The sequence below is a fragment of the Hipposideros armiger genome, unplaced genomic scaffold (assembly GCF_001890085.2).
Source record: "Hipposideros armiger isolate ML-2016 unplaced genomic scaffold, ASM189008v1 scaffold_129, whole genome shotgun sequence".
Classification (NCBI taxonomy): domain Eukaryota; kingdom Metazoa; phylum Chordata; class Mammalia; order Chiroptera; family Hipposideridae; genus Hipposideros; species Hipposideros armiger.
The window spans coordinates 3277313-3297548 of record NW_017731479.1 but is presented as its reverse complement, the minus strand read 5'-3'; the positions used below and the strand labels follow the sequence as shown (position 1 = coordinate 3297548).

Below are 20236 nucleotides of genomic sequence, written 5' to 3'. Positions count from 1 at the left end.
GAACAGTGGTTGGCAAACTATGGCTTGTGAGCTGGCTGCCTGTTTTTATAAACAAAGTTTGATTGGAACATGGCCACACCCATGTGGTCACATACGGTCTGCTGTGGCTTTCTCACACCAGCGCCTGACTTGAGTAGTCATGACCAACCGAATGGCCCATCTGGCCCTTGAAGGAAAAGTTTGCTGATCCCTGTCCTAGGACAGGTACAGGTGGACTTGTTCCCAACGCAGATTCAGGGCTCCACCAAATTCAGAATTTTGTATTTTAATTGATCCAAAGCCTTCTGTAAGTAAAACCCATCCTTTCTCTGGCTTCTTCATTTTTCCTTCAGTTCAGTCTCCAGCACTGTCTGTTGTGTCCTAGAGGGGGCCAGTTTCCACAAATAACCTAGGAGTTAGTGACTTCTTGAGAAATACTCTGCCTGGGACAGACCGAGAACAGCTTGTCTGTGCTGGCAGGTGCTGGGGACCAGCTGGGCTCCCCTGGCAGCTGAGAGATTTATGCCAGCATGCCAGGCTTACACACTCAGGGCTGTCCTCTGACCTTCCCCAAATCCCAAATCTCTTGAGCCCCCTCACAACTGGGTGATACAATGACTGCTACATTCCTAGCACTAAACCCACAGACACCAGCGGCTGTAGGACCGCTGTGTGGACCAAGCAGGCTCTTGTCTCCTGTCAGACTCGATGTGTGTCTATGTGTGCATCTGTCTTCTCTGTCTGGTTGGCCTGCAGTTTGCAGAAGATCGCATTTACCGTCACCTGGAGCCTGCCCTGGCCTTCCAGCTGGAGCTCAGCCGGATGCGCAATTTCGATCTGACTGCCGTGCCCTGTGCCAACCACAAGATGCACCTTTACCTGGGCGCTGCCAAGGTGAAGGAAGGTACGGAAGTGACGGACCACAGGTTCTTTATCCGCGCCATCATCAGGCACTCAGACCTGATTACAAAGGTAAAATGTCACGGGACGTTTCTTTCTCCCTCTGAGCTTGTCACTCATATGCTGGCCTTCCCTTTGTTGAGTTCCTGCTTTTGTGCCAGGCCCTGGGCTGCGCACTGGGCATTGCAGGGTTCACTGGGCACACTTAGCCCTGCCCTGTGACACATTAGTCTCGGGGGTTGGAGGGTGGGGAGGCGGACATTGAAATGGCCTGTTTTCATGTCCCAGCTGGTGGCACGTGGATTCATTTCTTGTGTCACGTAGTTCTCTCTGCATGAGGACAGAATTGAGAGGGTAGAAAGTTGCTGGTTTGTTAAATGAGTTTCTTGTATTTGCTGACTATGGGATCATTTCTCATTGTTTCTTGCATTTAGAAGAGTCACCCATGATTATGTTGTGAATATTTCAAACAATTCTGAAAACTGCAGTTGATTCTTGAACACCATGGGTCTGAACTGTGCGGGTCCACTTATATGCGGATTCTTTTCAATTGACCTGCGCAGTTCAAACCTGCGTTGTTCAAGCGTCAACTCCGAGGTTGGGAATCTGTGTACAGGGAAGGCCAGTTGTCCTTATTCGTGGATTTTTTACTATGGAAGGTCAGTGCCCCTAAGCTCTGTGTTGTTTAAGGGTCAACTGTACTTTAAAAAATCAAGGTAAAGGTGAAAAGTGGCCAGAATCCTGCCACTCAGGGGTCAGTGCTGTTGGTGACCCTTTCTAGTCATAATTCCATACATAGTATTGTAGGTATAATTATAGATGGAGCTCAGGTGGACAGATCATTTGAAGACTGTTGTGTTTTACTGGTCAGTTATTTATAGACCTCTTTCCATGTTAAGCAAGATAATGTACTCCATGTTATTTCCTTGCATGGATGTACCATGTGTGTGGTTGTTTTTGTTTTTGTTTTTTGGTTTGTTTTCTTACTTGATCTCAGCGTTTTGCTGCCTCAGTCAACTAGCTATTTTAATGGGTTTTATCATTATTCAGGAGCAGGAAGGCCAACTGATCAGGAGACAGTTGCCATTGAGAAGATTGTTACTCAGAGTGCCCAGGAGGAAGGGGCTCTCTACTCCATGGAAGGCCACACTGGGAAGCACCAGGGTCAGCCAGGAGGCAAGGGATGGGGGAAGTGTGGGCAGGAGCCCTTATTGTGGTTTCTGCAGGAAGGAACAGGTGAGGCAGGGAAAGCAGGCTTGAGATTGGCCTAGTGTGAGGGATTCTAGCTGGCTTTGAGCATAGGGGCTGTCTCTGGGTGTCTGGTACCTGAACCTGGGGTGATTAGGACAGGGGGTAGTGGCCTGGAGTGTGAGAGCCCAATAAAGGAGGTGGTTGGGGTGTGGGCTCTGGATTGGTTGGCTTGCATTTGGAAAGCATGCTCCTAGGTGAGTTGTGTTCCTATCTCTAGGACTTAGCTGACTCTGGAAGGGGCAGTCCCTCCAGGGTCAGCAAGGCCCCAGGTGTCAAAGCATCAGAATACAGAAAATAAAAGATGGTGAATGTACTTAACGGCCTTTGTCATCCCTTCACCTGCAGAGGCAGGGCTCTGCTGTTCCCTCCTGCCACACTTTTAGAGGAATGTTTTCCTCTCCCCCGCCTCTCTGAGGCCAGCTGGGAGAGATCCTGAACCCCTTGACTTAGCGGCTGAATCTCCACCTTTGGCAGGAAGCCTCCTTCGAGTACCTGCAGAATGAGGGTGAGCGGCTGCTCCTGGAGGCCATGGACGAGCTGGAGGTGGCGTTCAACAACACCAGCGTGCGCACCGACTGCAACCACATCTTCCTCAACTTTGTGCCCACGGTCATCATGGACCCCTACAAGGTCTCGCCTTGGGGGGCTCAACCTCACTAGGACCCATGGTGCTTTGTGCTAGGCTGCTTTGGGCATTGTCTCCTGGCACTTGAGACCCAAGTTCCAGGATGCCTATGTGCACATTTGAACCTTAGTGGCTGCAGGTAGAAAACAAGCCTTCCATTGTTTAATTCTAGAGCCGTATTTTAGCTACCACCCTGAGGACTAGCCCTGTTCTGATGTTCACCCTTCATGGCCCTGCTTCAGTTTTAGGACAACCTGGATGTCCCAAATGTCTTGCAAAACAAAAGTTTGTCCTTTTCCTGGTTCCAGGCTCTGTTGGGGATTCCGTCGGCTGGTTCTTCCTGAGCAGGCAGGGTTTAGGGTGGCGATTCTGGGATGAAACAAGCCCTGGCACATCAGATTGGCATCTGTGGGGTGCAAAGGGCCCGTGCTCATGGCCCAGCTCCACCAGTCCATGTTGTTCCCAGAAGAGAAGATGTGTAGGGTTGAGATGCATGATGGCGATAAAGGCAGTGTAATGTAGGAGCACTAGCTGCCAGTTACCAGCCTCAGTTTCCTCATCTACGTGGCGGAGGAAAATGCTGGCCTCTCTGAGCAATTATAAGGATGGAATAAGATAATGAACTTAAAATGTTTAGCAAGGTGCCTTTGGTGGTTATTATTAGCTCATAGTAGTTGGATAAATCCTATGCCCCAGGCATGTTGCGTTCAGTATATGTCATCATTCCATTATTGCCAGTGCTAGAACTCTTACAAATGCGTGCGGGATGGGCTCTGAAATGGGAAATTCTGTGGTTTGGGGCAGATTGAGGAGTCGGTGCGTTCCATGGTGATGCGCTACGGCAGCCGGTTGTGGAAACTCCGCGTGCTACAGGCAGAGGTCAAGATCAACATCCGTCAGACCACCATCAGCAATGTCCTTCCCATCCGCCTGTTCATCACCAATGAGTCAGGCTACTACCTGGACATCAGCCTCTACAAAGAAGTCACCGACCCCAGATCCGGAAACGTAAGGCTCGGCCATTTCACGGAGGTCCAGGTCAAAGCATAGGCGGGCTGCACACGGGCGAACAAGACAGATTCAAATGACGTTCGGTGGCCATCTTGCCTCTCATGCTGGAGTGGGGTAGCCCCTCTGAGCTTTCTGAGAAACGTGCTAGTGTCTGAATCCCGGTTGTTCATTCCCCTGGAAAGGAGAATGATTCCAAAGTTTACTCCATTCTAGGACCATATTTGGGATAAGATGTGGGGTACCATGGTTAATTATCGTGCAGCTCCCAGGTGGTTCCCTTAGTGAAATGGGTATTTTTCCCAACCACTTTTTTTATTAGAACAGACTTTGTAAAGTGAATCAGATATCCTATTGGCTGCCGTATACATATCCATAAAACTTTATTTTGAAATACTCAAGAAGTTGCAAAATTAGTACAGAGGAAAAAAACAGTACAGTGAGTTCCCATGTACCCCTTCACCCAGCTCCCCAGTGATACTATCTTACATAACTGTAGGACTTTGTCAAAATAGGAAATTTACACTGGTACAGTACTGTGAACTTAAATGCAGACTTTATTCGGGTTTCACCAGTTTTTATGCACTGTGTGTGTGTGTGTGTGTGTGTGTGTGTATAGTTCTATGATAGTTACCTTTTGGGGGCTGTTTCCTCACCTCCTGGCCCGCCTTGTTCTGGTTGCCCACGGTGGCAGAGAAGAGATCAGCTCTCCCCGGCACTCACTTTGTTATGTGATGTGACATGCTTTGCATTTCTGCCACTGTTTTCATTTCGGGTCTAAATAAATTTGGCAGGAGTGTGGTTCCCTGAGACTTGCCTCCCTCACACTCTTGTTTTTTCTTTCTTTTTGGTCCAGATCATGTTTCACTCCTTTGGCAACAAGCAAGGGCCCCAGCATGGGATGCTGATCAACACGCCCTACGTCACCAAGGACCTGCTGCAGGCTAAGCGATTCCAGGCCCAGTCGTTGGGAACCACCTATGTGTATGACTTCCCAGAAATGTTCAGGCAGGCAAGTCCTGCAGCTGAGATGCAGCAACTCCCCGGGTCACCATTGGGTCACCACCAAACCACAGCCCCCGTCCTCAGTTTTTCCTCTGAAGACCCCGCTCTAAACAAAAAGGTCTTCATGAAGAAAAAGAAATTACAGTTGACCCTTGAACAACATGGGGGTTAGGGGCACTGACCCCTTATGCAGTGGAAAATCTGCATATAACTTTTGACTCCCCCAAAACTTAACTACTGGGGTGACCGGTTAGCTTGGTTGGTTAGAGCGTGGACCCACTCACGCACAGAACCTTGACAAAATGCAGAGGTGGGATTGTGGGTCAAGGGACTAAACTTCACTAAAAGGTACAAGGAAATATCTAACTNCTTATGCAGTGGAAAATCTGCATATAACTTTCGACTCCCCCAAAACTTAACTACTGGGGTGACTGGTTAGCTTGGTTGGTTAGAGCGTGGTGCTGATAACACCAAGGTTGCCGGTTTGATCCCCGCATGGGCCACTGTGAGCTGCGCCCTCTTTAAAAGAGTCAACTATGCCATTGTAGCATGAAAGCAATGTGTAAGCGAGGATCGTGGCTGTTCCCCAATAAAATTAAAAACAAAAACTTAACTACTAATGGCCTACCGTTGACCTGAAGCCTTATTGATAACATAGTCAGTGAACACATACGTTGTATGTTATATGCATTGTGTACTGTATTCTTACAATAAAGTCAGCCAGAGAAAAGAAAATGTCATTAAAATCATAAGGAAGAAAAAATACCTCTACAGTATTTATTGAAAAAAATCCATGTATAAATGGGCCCATGTAGTTCAAACCCATGTTGTTCAAGGGTCAACTGTAATGCTGTCAATGACTTCTAATTTTTTCTAAAATAAATCCAATTTCACCCCAGTGATAAAAGGACTATAATGTAGAAACTTCAGAAAATAAAGGAGAGTGGAAAGAATATAAAAGTAACTCAGAGTTCCATGTCCTGAAGACAGATTGCTTAACATTTTGATGTGTTTCTTTCTGATCCTTTCACTGCTTATTTATTAAGTACCTACTACTTGCCAGGCACCATTCAAAGGGTAGGTAGACCATGAAGAAGAGGATGGAATCACTGCCGTTGAGGAGTTTTTAGTCTACTTTTAAACAATAACGTTTTATTATGTTTTTCCAGTTCAAAAGTGTACATGGAAACTACAGAAAAATAGGAATAAGTGAAATTTCACCCATATGTAATCTATCCGCCATTGACAACTGCACTAACATTTTAGTGTGTTTCTTTCAACTTTTTTTTTTTTTTATGCCTCTGACTTTTTTTTACATAGGAGACTGAACACACTGGCTTTAGTGACGTGGATGTCTGTTACATCCTCTCCAGTGCCTTCTGAATGGCGTTCATGAAGCTGAGGTCAGGACCATCCACTGTAGGCAGGAAAGCATCAGTTCACGTCAGGCAGAGGGGACGCAGGATAGTAGGAACAGCTGCTATTTAAAGTCACTCCGGTCTGAGCTTGATACCTGGATCTGTCCTTTGCTACCTGTGTGTCTCTGGGCAACTTCCTTTACCTCTCTGGGCTCAGGTACCTCCTATGTAAAAGGAGGATAATGATAGTACCTTCCTCACAGGGTTGTTGTGAAAAAGATATATAAAGTATTCAGTAGATGCTTAAATGGGAACTTTTAAGATTAAAAATATTATTGTCTGTATCCTGTTACCTCTGACCTCAAAGGTCATAGGATAAGAAATGGACAAATCAGGAGCAAATCCATCCCCTTTCTTTTAGATAAGGAAACAGAATACTTCGGATAACCCATAAATTCAAAAACTTAAGATGAAATGGAAAATTTCCAAGAAAAATGTATCTTATCAAAACTGACTCAAAAATAAACAGAAAGTCTAACTATATAGATTATAAACATTAAAGAAACCGAATTAACAGTTTAAAAGGTCTATTCACTAAAATTGGGCCCAGATGGTTTTACAACAATTTCTATCAAACCTTCAAAGAAGAGATAATTCCCTTTGTATACAAATTGTTTAGAGAATAGAATAAAAAAAAAGAATGCTTCTTAATTCACTTTATCAGGTTATTATTACCTTAATATTAATCCCAGATAAGAACATTAGGAGAAGGGAAATTTGTTCTCTCATTTATGAACAGACACAAAAATCATAAATAAAATATTAGCAAATAAAATCCAGTTAAAAAAAATTCAGACCAAATAAGTTTTATCTTATGATTGCTTATATGGTTTGATATTAGGGAAACTATTCATATAATTTACCATTTTACTAGATTAAGAAAAAACTTAAATTTCTCAATAGGTGTAAAAAAAGTATTTGACAAGACAGCATCTGTTCATAATGAAAACTTCTAATAAACTAGGAATCGAAGGGAATTTATCTTGATAAGATAGCAACCTAAAATTAATAAAACCTAATGGTAAAATGTTGGAAGCATTCTCTTTAAAGACAGATACGGGACAGAATTAGCAATTATCCCCAATTCTATTCAACATTTTTTACCGGAGTTCCTGGCCAATGCAATAAGATTAGAAAAAAAATAAAAGGTATAAAGATTAGAAAGAAAAAAGCAAATGGTGTTTTTTGCAGATGATGTTAATGTCTATAGAAGAAATCCAAGAGAATCTATACAATGAGTTAGATAACACAGCAAGATTGCTAGATACAAGATCAATATAGAGAACTTAATTGCATTCTCATAAACCAGCAGTAATTGTAAAATGAAATTAGAAAAAAAAAAGGCCACTGAAACAATATGAAACAATATTAAGTTCAACTATAAGATTACCTAGGAATAAATCAAATAAAAAACCTACAAGACCTTTATGGAAGAAATTTTAAAACTTTATTGAAATACTTTAAGCCTAAATAAATGGGGAGATATGTCATGAAGGAATGATGGGAAGATTCAATATTGTAAAGCTATTAGTTCAGCCCAAATTACTATATTCAGTAAAATTCCAGAGTGGTTTGGTGAAAACTAAAATTTCATATGGAAAAGCAAAAACAATTTTGAAAAAGAACAAAGTCAAGAGGACTCATCTTAGCAGATGTTATTACTTACTTTAAAGCAGCAGTACTTAATACAATGTTCTATGATTGTAATAGAGCTAGAAAAACAGACCAGTGGAACAGACGAGAGCCTAGAATCAGACCCACTCACGCACAGAACCTTGACAAAATGCAGAGGTGGGATTGTGGGTCAAGGGACTAAACTTCACTAAAAGGTACAAGGAAATATCTAACTGGAAAAATAAATTTTGATTTCTACATCATTTAGTATACAAAAATACATTTCAAGAGGGTTAAAGCCACTTGGAGTCGGTTAAAAGCATAGAGAAAAGACAAACCCCAAATTGGGAGAATATGTTTCAATGTCTATTACCAGCAAGGGATTAGAACTACATTAGCTACAGAATGGTTATAAATCACTTAGAAAAAAACAAACAAAATTATTTTAAAAATGGGCAGAAATTATAAACAGGAAATTGGCAAAAAAGAAACTCAATATAAAAAGATGCTCACCTCACTAATCAGTGAAGTACAGATCAATACGAAAATACAATTTGACACCCAGCAGATGGGTAAGTGTTAAAATATTTGACAAAACTAATGATTAGCAAGTATATAGAACAAAGGAGTTATACAGTCTTACCGGGACTGTAAAGGGTTTCAAAAAATTCGAGAGCAATTTGATAATATCAAAGTTGAAGTTTCACAAACCCTGTGGCCCTTCTGTTGTACTCCTAGATGTATAGCTGGTAATTTGTATTTCTAAGAAGGGGCCATAAGACTGTTCATTTCACCGTTACTGGTAATGCTGTAGAATTGGACACAACCTAAATGTTCCCAAAAAGAGTTACGAATACATAAATTGTGATATAGTCCTACCATGGAAGACTGAATAGCATGGAAAAATAAAGAAACCAGAGCTAAATTAATGTGGATACATCTCCGAAACACATCAGGGAGTTGAAAAAGCAAGTTATAGAAGAACATGTCTAGTGCAATATATTTAAAGTTTAAGTCATTCAAAATAATACATGTTTTAAATGTATGCATACCTGATGAAATGAAAACATACACACATGCAAAGGACTGGTAGATACGATTGATTATCTGGGGGGAGGAGGGGCAGGGATGGATGTGGGAGGGCTACACTACAGGCTTCAACCACGTTTTTCTTATTTTTTTATTGTTTTATATTATTTTTATTTTTTATAGAACATTTAGCCTGTCTAGGAACACATTTATTTATTTACAGCATAGTAGTTAGACATTTATATAATTTATGCAGTGATCCCCTCCCCGATTAGTCTAGTACCCACCTGCAACACTACTGACTATATTCCCTATGCTGTACTTTACATCCCCATGACTATTTTGTAACTACCAATTTGTACTTCTTAATCCTGTCCCCTTTTTCACACAGCTCCCCAACCCCCACCTCCTCTGGCAACCATCAGTTTGTTCTCTGTATCTATGAGTCTGTTTCTGTTTTGTTTGTTCTTTTTTGTTGTTGTTCTTTAGATTACACATGTAAGTGAGATCATATGGTATTTGTCTTCCTCAGTCTGACTTATTTCACTTAGCATAATACCCGCCAGGTCCATCCATGTTTTTGCAAATGGTAAGATTTCAGTCTTTTTTATGGCCGAGTAATAGTCCATTGTATAAATGCACCACCTCTTCTTTATCCAATCATCTATTGATGGACACTTGGGCTGCTTCCATAGCTTGGCTATTGTAAATAGTGCCGCAGTGAACATAGGAGTGCATATATCATTTTGAATTAGTGTTTTTGTTTTCTTCAGATAAATACCCAGAAGTGGAATTGCTGGATCATAAGATAGTTCTATTTTTAATTTTTTGAGGAACCTCCAAAAAGTAGGTTCCACAGTGGCTGCATCAATTTGAAATCCCACCAACAACGCAGAGGTTCCCTTTTCTCCACATCCTCGCCAACACTTGTTTGTTGATTTATTGATGATGCCATTCTGACAGGTGTGAGGTGGTGTGTCATTGTGGCTTTAATTTGCATTTCTCTGATGATTCGTGACATTGAACATCTTTTCATATGTCTGTTGGCCATCTGTATATCCTCTTTGGAGAAATGTCTATTCAGGCCCTCTGCCCATTTTTTAATTGAATTGTATGGGCATTTAAAAGAAATTTTGGATATTAACCCCATATCAGATGTATCACTGGCAAATAGCTTCTTCCATTCAGTAGGCTGTCTTTTCATTTTGTAGGTGGTTTCCTTTACTGTGCAAAAACTTTTTAGTTTGATGTAGTCCCATTTGTTTATTTTTTTTTCTTTTGTTTCCTTTACCGAAGAAAATGATTAAAAAAAAATATCACTAAGAGCAATGTCAGAGAGTTTACTGCCTATATTTTCTTCTACAAGTTTTATGGTTTCAGGTCTTACATTTAAGTCTTTAATCCATTTTGAGTTTATTCTTGTATATGGCATAAGACGGTGGTCCAGTTTCTTTTTTTTACATGTATCTGTCCAATTTTCCCAGCACCATTTATTAAATAAGTGGTTCTTGCCTTCTTTGTTATATATATAGATTAAGTGATCATATAGAAGTGGGTTTAATTCTGGGCTCTTTATTCTATTCCATTGATCTATGTGTCTGTTTTTATGCCAGTACCATGCTGTTTGATTACTATAGCCTTGTAGTATAGGTCAATATCAAGTAGCATGATATCTCCAATTTTGTTCCTTTTTTTCAAGATTGCTGTAGCTATTCGGGGTCTTTTGTGATTCCATATAAATTTTAAGATTATTTGTTCTAGTTTGTGAAAAATGCCATGCGTATTTTGATAGGGACTGCATTGAATCTATAGATTGCTTTGGGTACTATGGACATTTGAACGATGTTAATTCTTCCTATCCATGAACCTGGTATATGCATCCATTTATTTGTATCTTCTTGAATTCCTTTCTTCAGTGTCTTATAATTTTCTGAGTACAGGTCTTTTACCTCCTTGGTTACATTTATGTGTAGGTATTTTTTTTTATGCAATTGTATATGGGATTGTTTTCTTAATTTCTCTTCTGACAATTCATTATGGGTATATAACAATGCATCTGGTCATTTTTCTTATTTCTTTAAACAAAAAATCTTAACTAAGAAAAAGTTATGATTTGACAAAACCATGAGATGAGTGCTCAGGTATTTATTATTCTGCATGTTTTTCTGTGTGCTTTAAATAGTTCACGATTAAAAGAGAACTAGAAAACGTGCTTCCCTATTGATGACTTCAGGTTTTTCTCTTTCCTCCCCTCTCTCCAGGCTCTCTTTAAATTGTGGGGCTCCCCAGACAAGTACCCCAAAGACATCCTGACTTACACTGAACTGGTGCTGGACCCTCAGGGTCAGCTCGTAGAGATGAACCGACTTCCCGGAGGAAATGAGGTAAGAACTCAGCAGAGCCCAGCCCCTGGCTGGGATCACCCTTTCAAAAAATATCCCCCCTGAAGACACAAACCCGTTTTTCTTGTGCATTTGTCTTGTCACCAGGTGGGCATGGTGGCCTTCAAAATGAGGTTTAAGACCCGAGAGTACCCGGAAGGGCGAGACGTGGTCGTGATCAGCAACGACATCACCTTTAACATCGGATCCTTTGGCCTGGGAGAAGACCTTCTGTACCTGCGGGCGTCTGAGATGGCCCGGGCAGAGGGCATCCCCAAAATCTACCTCGCAGCCAACAGCGGGGCCCGTATCGGCCTTGCAGAGGAAATCAAACACATGTTCCAGGTGGCTTGGGTGGACCCAGAAGACCCCCACAAAGTACGTCACGTAGCGAGTGTGGCAGTATGATTCTGTTCAGCTAACATATTTTCAGTGGGGGTGATAGCGCCCATAAGGGGGACGGAAAACATCTTATTACTCTTTTTACATATAAGCACAGATATCCATACAGTACATAAACAGTATGTTCATATTAAAATTTCATGGGAGGAGATGGCGATTAGGAAAAACTGTCTAAAAAGGTTCCTTAGGGCGACAATAATGAAAAACATTTATAAACAATGAACTGATAATATATACAGAGTGTCTCCTGAATGCAGTGAACACTGAGAATGCAAAGATGGAAAATAACACAGTCCCTGGCCTCGGAGAGTTCTCAAAATACATCCGGGAGATAATAGAGACACCAGCTACAATAAAAGGCAACATGAATGAGAGATAAGCACACACTTTATGTGAAGCACAGGGGACAGAGCCATTATTTACAGCCAGAGCGTGCATTTCCAAGGTGGTGGTGATGCTGCCTCCCCGAAAGGGGACAGAATTATTCTTTTCATGCAAAAAACATACACACACATATACACACACACTTAGTACATAAACAATAGATAATAAAATTGGGGGGTTGGGTGCTTACAATAAGGAAAAAAGCCTGAAAAGTCTCCTTAGGAAAGCAATAGTGCAAAGGTAATTGAGGAACAGAATCAGACCGGGAAAAAAGTGAGGCTGTGTTGTAAGGACGAGGGGAACGCGCCGCGCAGAGTGGATCTTCAGTTTACAGCTGTTATGGACATGGTATTAACATCAGACATGTTAACATGTTATTAACACATTGTTAACATGTTACTAACATCCCCCCCTACAGTGTTGACATTAAAAAAAAAAAAAAGTAGCTGTCTGAATACAGGGAACTGGAGTCCTAGCCTCATTGGAGCATATTTTTTTTCAGGGATTTAAATACCTGTATCTGACCCCTCAAGACTACACCAGAATCAGCTCTCTGAACTCCGTCCATTGTAAGCACGTCGAAGAAGAAGGAGAATCCAGGTAAATAACTTAGCAGGTGGCGCCCCTCATTTTGCCTGTGGTTAATTCCAGCTACTACTGAGGGATCCCTTGTGCGTCCTGGCTTATGGTGGTGGTTTCAAGATGGTGGTGGTGTCTGTACAGTGGGACCCCCTGAGTTTCCTTCCAGACACTGATGGCTTAAGTACCTGGGGCATTCTCCAAGGTGAACCCATCCTTGTCATCCCAAAACGAGCCGTGCTGCTCACAAAAATAGCACAGCACACAGGGAGAATTAGATTGGGGATTCCCATGATATCCCCAGAGCTACAGGCTCAACATTGTATGACCAAATTAGCCAAACTGCAGCAGCGGGGATTTGGCAAGCGGGGAAGGTGTGGGCCGGGCAGGGGTCTGCTCTGTGTGAACATCAAGGCTACCAGCTATCTTTTCCAGGCAATGTTGGATTTGTTTTTGTTTTTTTTTAACGAGGTTGACTAAATCATAATTTCCCAGGCTGAGTTTTCCAGAATGTTAGTTGGTGATATGTAGGCGAAAGGAAAATGTTCATAGTCAAGTCGGTTTAGGAAACTCTGGGTTAAAAGATACCTAACAAGCACCTTTACTGCAGGCCTTCTCAGAACCTTTAATGTACTAAAGTGCCTTGCAAATCTCTTAACAGGTTAGGCTGTACAGTGTCTCTTACACGTATGTGGCCATGGAATCTTGATTGATGAATTGTGAACTAAGTGGATTCCCAAGTATACACCCCCCTCTTTCTGTAGACCAGATGCTCTTCTAGCTTGCTTTTGGAGGAATGCACGGTGGGCATGACATTTCATTAAGACAGTCTTCAAACAGGCAGACATCTTTGGCTGGAGGGGTGACAATGATTGATGCTGAACTTGCTCTTCCAGAAGCTTTAGGGCCAATGGTGAAGGTTCTAGACCCCCGCTTTCATTTCACCGCAGGCTGCTTTATCCCCTTGCAGTCCCTCACCTTGCTTGTCCCTCCTGCCTCAGGTCCTTGGGAAATGCATCAGCCTTAGAGTTCTGGACTAGATCTCGGTGTCTCACTTGTGTTTGGTTCTTGAAGGTATGTCATCACGGATATAATTGGGAAGGAGGATGGCCTGGGCATGGAGAACCTGAGGGGTTCAGGCATGATTGCGGGGGAGTCCTCCCTGGCATATGAGGAGATCGTCACCATTAGCTTGGTAAGTCTCCTCTTGCTTTATTATTATTATTATTACTTTAATGTCTTGACTCTTTATTATAGAAACTTTAAAATAGTCACAAAAGTAAAGAGAATTGCGAATGAGCCCCATGTGTTCATCATGCAGCTCCAATAATCATCAACATGTAGCCATTCCTGTGTCAATCCCTCTGCCTCCTGATTTGGAGTGTTTCAAAGCAAACCCCCTGTCGTAGCTTTCTGTCTGTAAATAAATACCACAGTGTGGATCTTTACTAGATAAAGACTTCCCCTCCCCCGATTTACAGAACCACAATACTATTATTACAGCCAGCAACATCCACGACAATTCTTTAACATCATCAGAACCCAGTTTGGGTTCGGTTTTAACAGTTACCTCAAAAATATCTTCTAACAGTTGGCTTGTTTGAATCAGAGTCCATTCTCCTCTTATTTAAAAGTTACTGAGTACTAAGCTGAACTTTTGTCCAATTTTAAGTGGTATTGGATGAGTATCTCCTCCTTTGACCTTTCCAAAAATATTGTTTTAGTAGCAGTAGTAATAGTAGTACTAATAGTAATCTACTAATATTGGGTTGTCGGAAAAGTCATGACGCATTTTTGCAACGAAAAACATAGAAGAAATACGTCATGACTTTTCCGACAACCCAATAGTAATAATAATGGTAAACTGTTATTCAAGGCCTGACTTTTACATTCAGTGCTGGGTCTTCAGTTTCCGAGGTGAAAAACACTGACCATGAGTATCTTCCTTAGGTTTATTTTCCTAATGTCATATATATGTTCATTTTATATATATTTCAAAATAAAAAACATGTATATAAAAACATATATTTCAAAAATATCTTTTTATTTTGAAATATATAAAACATATATGTTTTTATATATTCCAAAAGATATATATATATAATATATCTTTTATTTATATATAATCAGCCCCTTGAACAACATGGTTATGAAGTGCATAGGTTCATTTACATGTGGATTTTTTCAGTAAATACTATAAATGTGTTTTCCTTAATGATTTTCTTAATAGCATTTTCTTTTCTCTAGCTTACTTTATTGTAAGAATACAGTATATAATACATATAACATATAAAATATGTGTCAATCGTTTATGTTATCGGTAAGGCTTCAGGTCAACAGTAGTCTGTTGACAGTTATATGTGGATTTTTTTTTTTAAAGATCTTTATTGGGGAATTGGGGGGAAGGGAACAGTGCTGGGGAATTGGGGGAAGGGGAACAGACAAGTTGCTGTCCTTTTCTTTAGTCTAGTTGTGGAGGACGTTGCTTCACTGGCCCAAGTTGGCACCATCATTGTGCTCTTCCAGGGTGAGGCAGATCAGTCGCCGACTTCTGGATGGCCGCTCACGGCGGCTGCTGGCCACTCACACTGGCTGCCAGCTACACACGGTAGCCCATGGCAACCCACTGCAGCAGGGGCTGCAGCCTACGCCATCGCCGGCGACTCTCAGCAGCCCAGCTCCAGGTTGAGCTGTTGTTCAGCATCTTAGCTGTGGAGGGCAGTGTCANCTAACCGGTGGCCCTGTTGCTCACAGCTCGCGCTTTTAACCAACTGAGCCACTTGGCTAGCCCCATTTGTCTTTTTCTTTCTTTGGTTGATATAACAGTGCTCATCCCTGGCAGTTTCATTAAAGAGTTCATGACATGTTAAATAAAAGTACATATATATTTTAGTGTAACAGCTGTATTGAATCTAATTCACATACCACACTATTCTTCCATTTAAAGAATACAATTCAATGCTTTTTTTCTGTATTCATAGAGTTGTGTAACCATCATTATGATCATTATATTTTAGAACGTTTTCATGACCACCCCCAACAAAACCCCTATACCCATTAGTAGTCACTCCCCATTTTTGTTCAACTCACCACCCTCTCCTACTGCCCTGGGCAACCACTAATCTACTTTCTGCCTCTGTGGATTTGTCTTTTCTGGACATTTCATATAAATGGAATTGTGCAATACGAGGCCTCTTGGGATTGGCATCTTTCATGCAGTATAGTATTTTCAAGGTTCATCCATGTGATAACTTGTATCAGGACTTCATTCCTTTGTGTGGTCGAATACAATTCTATTGTGTGTTTGGTTTTTAATGCAGAAAAACATCCTTGTGGATTATGGACTCCGAAGAATCACATTCCTGATTGCCCAAGAGGTCAGTCCGATTCTCAGTGCATTGTATGAGTCTTTTCCATTCTCCAAGACCCAGTGCCATTTATTTGACGTTTGCTCTGTAGCTTGGGGCAGAAGTGATCAATTGCTAGAGAAGAGATGGCTTTTCAAATGTTACATTCTAGAAGCAGATGGGGCGATTGTTAAAAACCAGTATACAAATATTTAAATGATTCTTGCTTAATTTAATGGTCTTTTTTATGGGTTTTCTTTTTGCAGAAAGAATTTCCCAAGTTTTTCACATTCAGAGCAAGAGACCAGGTATGGCCAAAAGCAATATTGTTCTCTCTTCCCTGGCCTCTTTGATATTCAGGAAGAATACCCCAGTCCTGAAGGTATCCCCATATACTAGAACATGGCAACTTTTGTTCAGACTCTGGCCTTCCTCTGGGGTTTTATTTCCAATGAGAACCCTGTGTTTCTATGTGAACCTCACACCTCCTGCCCAATCGGCCTTCACTACTACAGCTGCCCCTCTCACGTGGACAAATTTTGTTCTTGCTGGTAGACTCAATGAGATGGTCCTCCCAGCCTCTTTTTCTTAGGTTCTTCTAGAACAGTGGTTGGCAAACTATGGCTTGTGAGCTGGCTGCCTGTTTTTATAAACAAAGTTTGATTGGAACATGGCCACACCCATGTGGTCACATACGGTCTGCTGTGGCTTTCTCACACCAGCGCCTGACTTGAGTAGTCATGACCAACCGAATGGCCCATCTGGCCCTTGAAGGAAAAGTTTGCTGATCCCTGTCCTAGGACAGGTACAGGTGGACTTGTTCCCAACGCAGATTCAGGGCTCCACCAAATTCAGAATTTTGTATTTTAATTGATCCAAAGCCTTCTGTAAGTAAAACCCATCCTTTCTCTGGCTTCTTCATTTTTCCTTCAGTTCAGTCTCCAGCACTGTCTGTTGTGTCCTAGAGGGGGCCAGTTTCCACAAATAACCTAGGAGTTAGTGACTTCTTGAGAAATACTCTGCCTGGGACAGACCGAGAACAGCTTGTCTGTGCTGGCAGGTGCTGGGGACCAGCTGGGCTCCCCTGGCAGCTGAGAGATTTATGCCAGCATGCCAGGCTTACACACTCAGGGCTGTCCTCTGACCTTCCCCAAATCCCAAATCTCTTGAGCCCCCTCACAACTGGGTGATACAATGACTGCTACATTCCTAGCACTAAACCCACAGACACCAGCGGCTGTAGGACCGCTGTGTGGACCAAGCAGGCTCTTGTCTCCTGTCAGACTCGATGTGTGTCTATGTGTGCATCTGTCTTCTCTGTCTGGTTGGCCTGCAGTTTGCAGAAGATCGCATTTACCGTCACCTGGAGCCTGCCCTGGCCTTCCAGCTGGAGCTCAGCCGGATGCGCAATTTCGATCTGACTGCCGTGCCCTGTGCCAACCACAAGATGCACCTTTACCTGGGCGCTGCCAAGGTGAAGGAAGGTACGGAAGTGACGGACCACAGGTTCTTTATCCGCGCCATCATCAGGCACTCAGACCTGATTACAAAGGTAAAATGTCACGGGACGTTTCTTTCTCCCTCTGAGCTTGTCACTCATATGCTGGCCTTCCCTTTGTTGAGTTCCTGCTTTTGTGCCAGGCCCTGGGCTGCGCACTGGGCATTGCAGGGTTCACTGGGCACACTTAGCCCTGCCCTGTGACACATTAGTCTCGGGGGTTGGAGGGTGGGGAGGCGGACATTGAAATGGCCTGTTTTCATGTCCCAGCTGGTGGCACGTGGATTCATTTCTTGTGTCACGTAGTTCTCTCTGCATGAGGACAGAATTGAGAGGGTAGAAAGTTGCTGGTTTGTTAAATGAGTTTCTTGTATTTGCTGACTATGGGATCATTTCTCATTGTTTCTTGCATTTAGAAGAGTCACCCATGATTATGTTGTGAATATTTCAAACAATTCTGAAAACTGCAGTTGATTCTTGAACACCATGGGTCTGAACTGTGCGGGTCCACTTATATGCGGATTCTTTTCAATTGACCTGCGCAGTTCAAACCTGCGTTGTTCAAGCGTCAACTCCGAGGTTGGGAATCTGTGTACAGGGAAGGCCAGTTGTCCTTATTCGTGGATTTTTTACTATGGAAGGTCAGTGCCCCTAAGCTCTGTGTTGTTTAAGGGTCAACTGTACTTTAAAAAATCAAGGTAAAGGTGAAAAGTGGCCAGAATCCTGCCACTCAGGGGTCAGTGCTGTTGGTGACCCTTTCTAGTCATAATTCCATACATAGTATTGTAGGTATAATTATAGATGGAGCTCAGGTGGACAGATCATTTGAAGACTGTTGTGTTTTACTGGTCAGTTATTTATAGACCTCTTTCCATGTTAAGCAAGATAATGTACTCCATGTTATTTCCTTGCATGGATGTACCATGTGTGTGGTTGTTTTTGTTTTTGTTTTTTGGTTTGTTTTCTTACTTGATCTCAGCGTTTTGCTGCCTCAGTCAACTAGCTATTTTAATGGGTTTTATCATTATTCAGGAGCAGGAAGGCCAACTGATCAGGAGNGGTCTCCCTAGCAAGACATGTGACCATCTGACACCTACAAAATATTTACAACATTATTAATTATATTCCTCGAACTGTCTTTCATGTCCCTGTGGCAATATTGTAGTTATGTATTTATGCTGTCTAATCCCTTCCCCTTCTCCCTCATCCCCACCCCCTCCCAACTAGCAGCCATCAGTTGTTCCTCTCTATCTCTGAGACCAGTTCTGTTTACTTTGCTCATTCATTCAGTTTTTTAGATTCCTCATATAAGTGAGATCATATGGTATTTGTCTTTCTCCGACTGACTTATTTCACTTAACATAATAGTCTCTTAAGTCCATCCATATCATCCCAAATGGTGCGATTAGAGCTCACACTCTTGAGCGAGCTCTTAACCAACTGAGCCACTCGGCTGTGCCCGTGTCTGCTTTCTGTCTAAAACACTCTCCTTGTTTAACCATGTTCTTCTAGATAGGAAGCCGACGTCGGGCAAGCCTGAAGGACAGGCTTTGCCTCTGCTGTTTGGCCCCAATCAGGTGGCCAGTGGCCACACTGCCCATTTGTGTAGCTTCCATTTGTGTCCAGTGGGTTTCTGGGGTGTCCCCTCCGCCCCTGCTGTAGGGAGTGGGGCACAGCACCCTCTGGAATTCAGAAGGGATCCTGTCTCCACAGGTGACCTGCCGAGCCCTTGGAATCGGGGCGTACTTGGTGAGGCTGGGCCAGCGAGTGATCCAGGTGGAAAACTCCCATATCATCCTGACAGGAGCTGGTGCTCTCAACAAGGTGACTATGAAAAGGCCTGGGGGTTGTTTTAACATTCCTGTTGTCCCCTGATGGGGGATTTTTCTCAACATGAAACCAGTTTCATTCCTACTAATGTAAAGGCTGTTTTTCCAGTTTGCAGTGTATCTGGCCTCTTATGAACCCCCGTCCCCCCCAAAAAAATATTAGGCTCTTCTGATGGAGCTCTTTATATGACTGACATTTAAAATTTTTTTAATTACTAAATTTTTAAAAATTAGTAAATGAAAAAGTATTATTAAAATGGCATTGCACATTGCAGAAAATTGGAAAAAGACCAAAAGAGTGCTCCTATCGTATGTATAATTCAGATGTATTTCCCTCTCTTTTTTTTTTTTTTTTAAATTTTTTAGCTGAGCCATCCTGCCACCTGTTGGCAGCTCAGCTCGGGCCGGGCATCGAACCGCTGTTGCTCAGAGCTCAAACTCTTGAGCGAGCTCTTAACCAACTGAGCCACTCGGCCAGCCCTCCCTCTCACCTTTTGTCTCTACGTGACTCCTAGTGAATGTGCAGTTTGGTATTCTGCTTTTTCCATTCAGTGAAAACATGCTCCACATTGCTATAAGGGCCTCCGTAATATAATGTCTGCCAGAATCCCACGGATTCCCACTCAAAGTCTGGCCCCTGGACCAGCAGCAGCAGCAACATCCCCGGGAAACTTGTTAGAAATGCAGATTCTCAGGCCCCACCCCAGGCCTGCTGAATCAGAAACACGAGGTAGAGTTTTGCTTTTGAGATGACCAAAGTAATCAGCTGGGTCACTCATTCTCAAATTGGGCTGCATGTTGGAATTATCTGGAAATCTAAAAAAAAAAACACAGAGATTCTGATATAATCAGTCTGGGTGCAGCCTGGGCATGCAGATTTTTTTTTTTTTAAGATTTTTATTGGGGAATTGGGGGGATGGGAACAGTGCTGGGGAATTGGGGAAAGGGGAACAGATCAGTCGCCGGCTTCTGGACGGCCGCTCACTG

General features: G+C 42.4%; 1 protein-coding gene across 1 annotated transcript in view; it reads left to right on the top strand.

Moving 5' to 3' along the window:
- The window catches only part of ACACB (acetyl-CoA carboxylase beta), a 126107-nt gene that overhangs the window by 92024 nt on the left and 13847 nt on the right, over window positions 1–20236 (top strand). Inside the window, exons 26-34 of the mRNA XM_019649064.1 lie at window positions 643–951; window positions 2605–2760; window positions 3560–3763; window positions 4620–4775; window positions 11091–11213; window positions 11319–11588; window positions 12499–12596; window positions 13650–13770; window positions 19134–19244. Of these exons, the coding sequence (XP_019504609.1) occupies window positions 643–951; window positions 2605–2760; window positions 3560–3763; window positions 4620–4775; window positions 11091–11213; window positions 11319–11588; window positions 12499–12596; window positions 13650–13770; window positions 19134–19244 (1548 nt within the window). The remainder of the gene's footprint in view (window positions 1–642; window positions 952–2604; window positions 2761–3559; window positions 3764–4619; window positions 4776–11090; window positions 11214–11318; window positions 11589–12498; window positions 12597–13649; window positions 13771–19133; window positions 19245–20236) is intronic.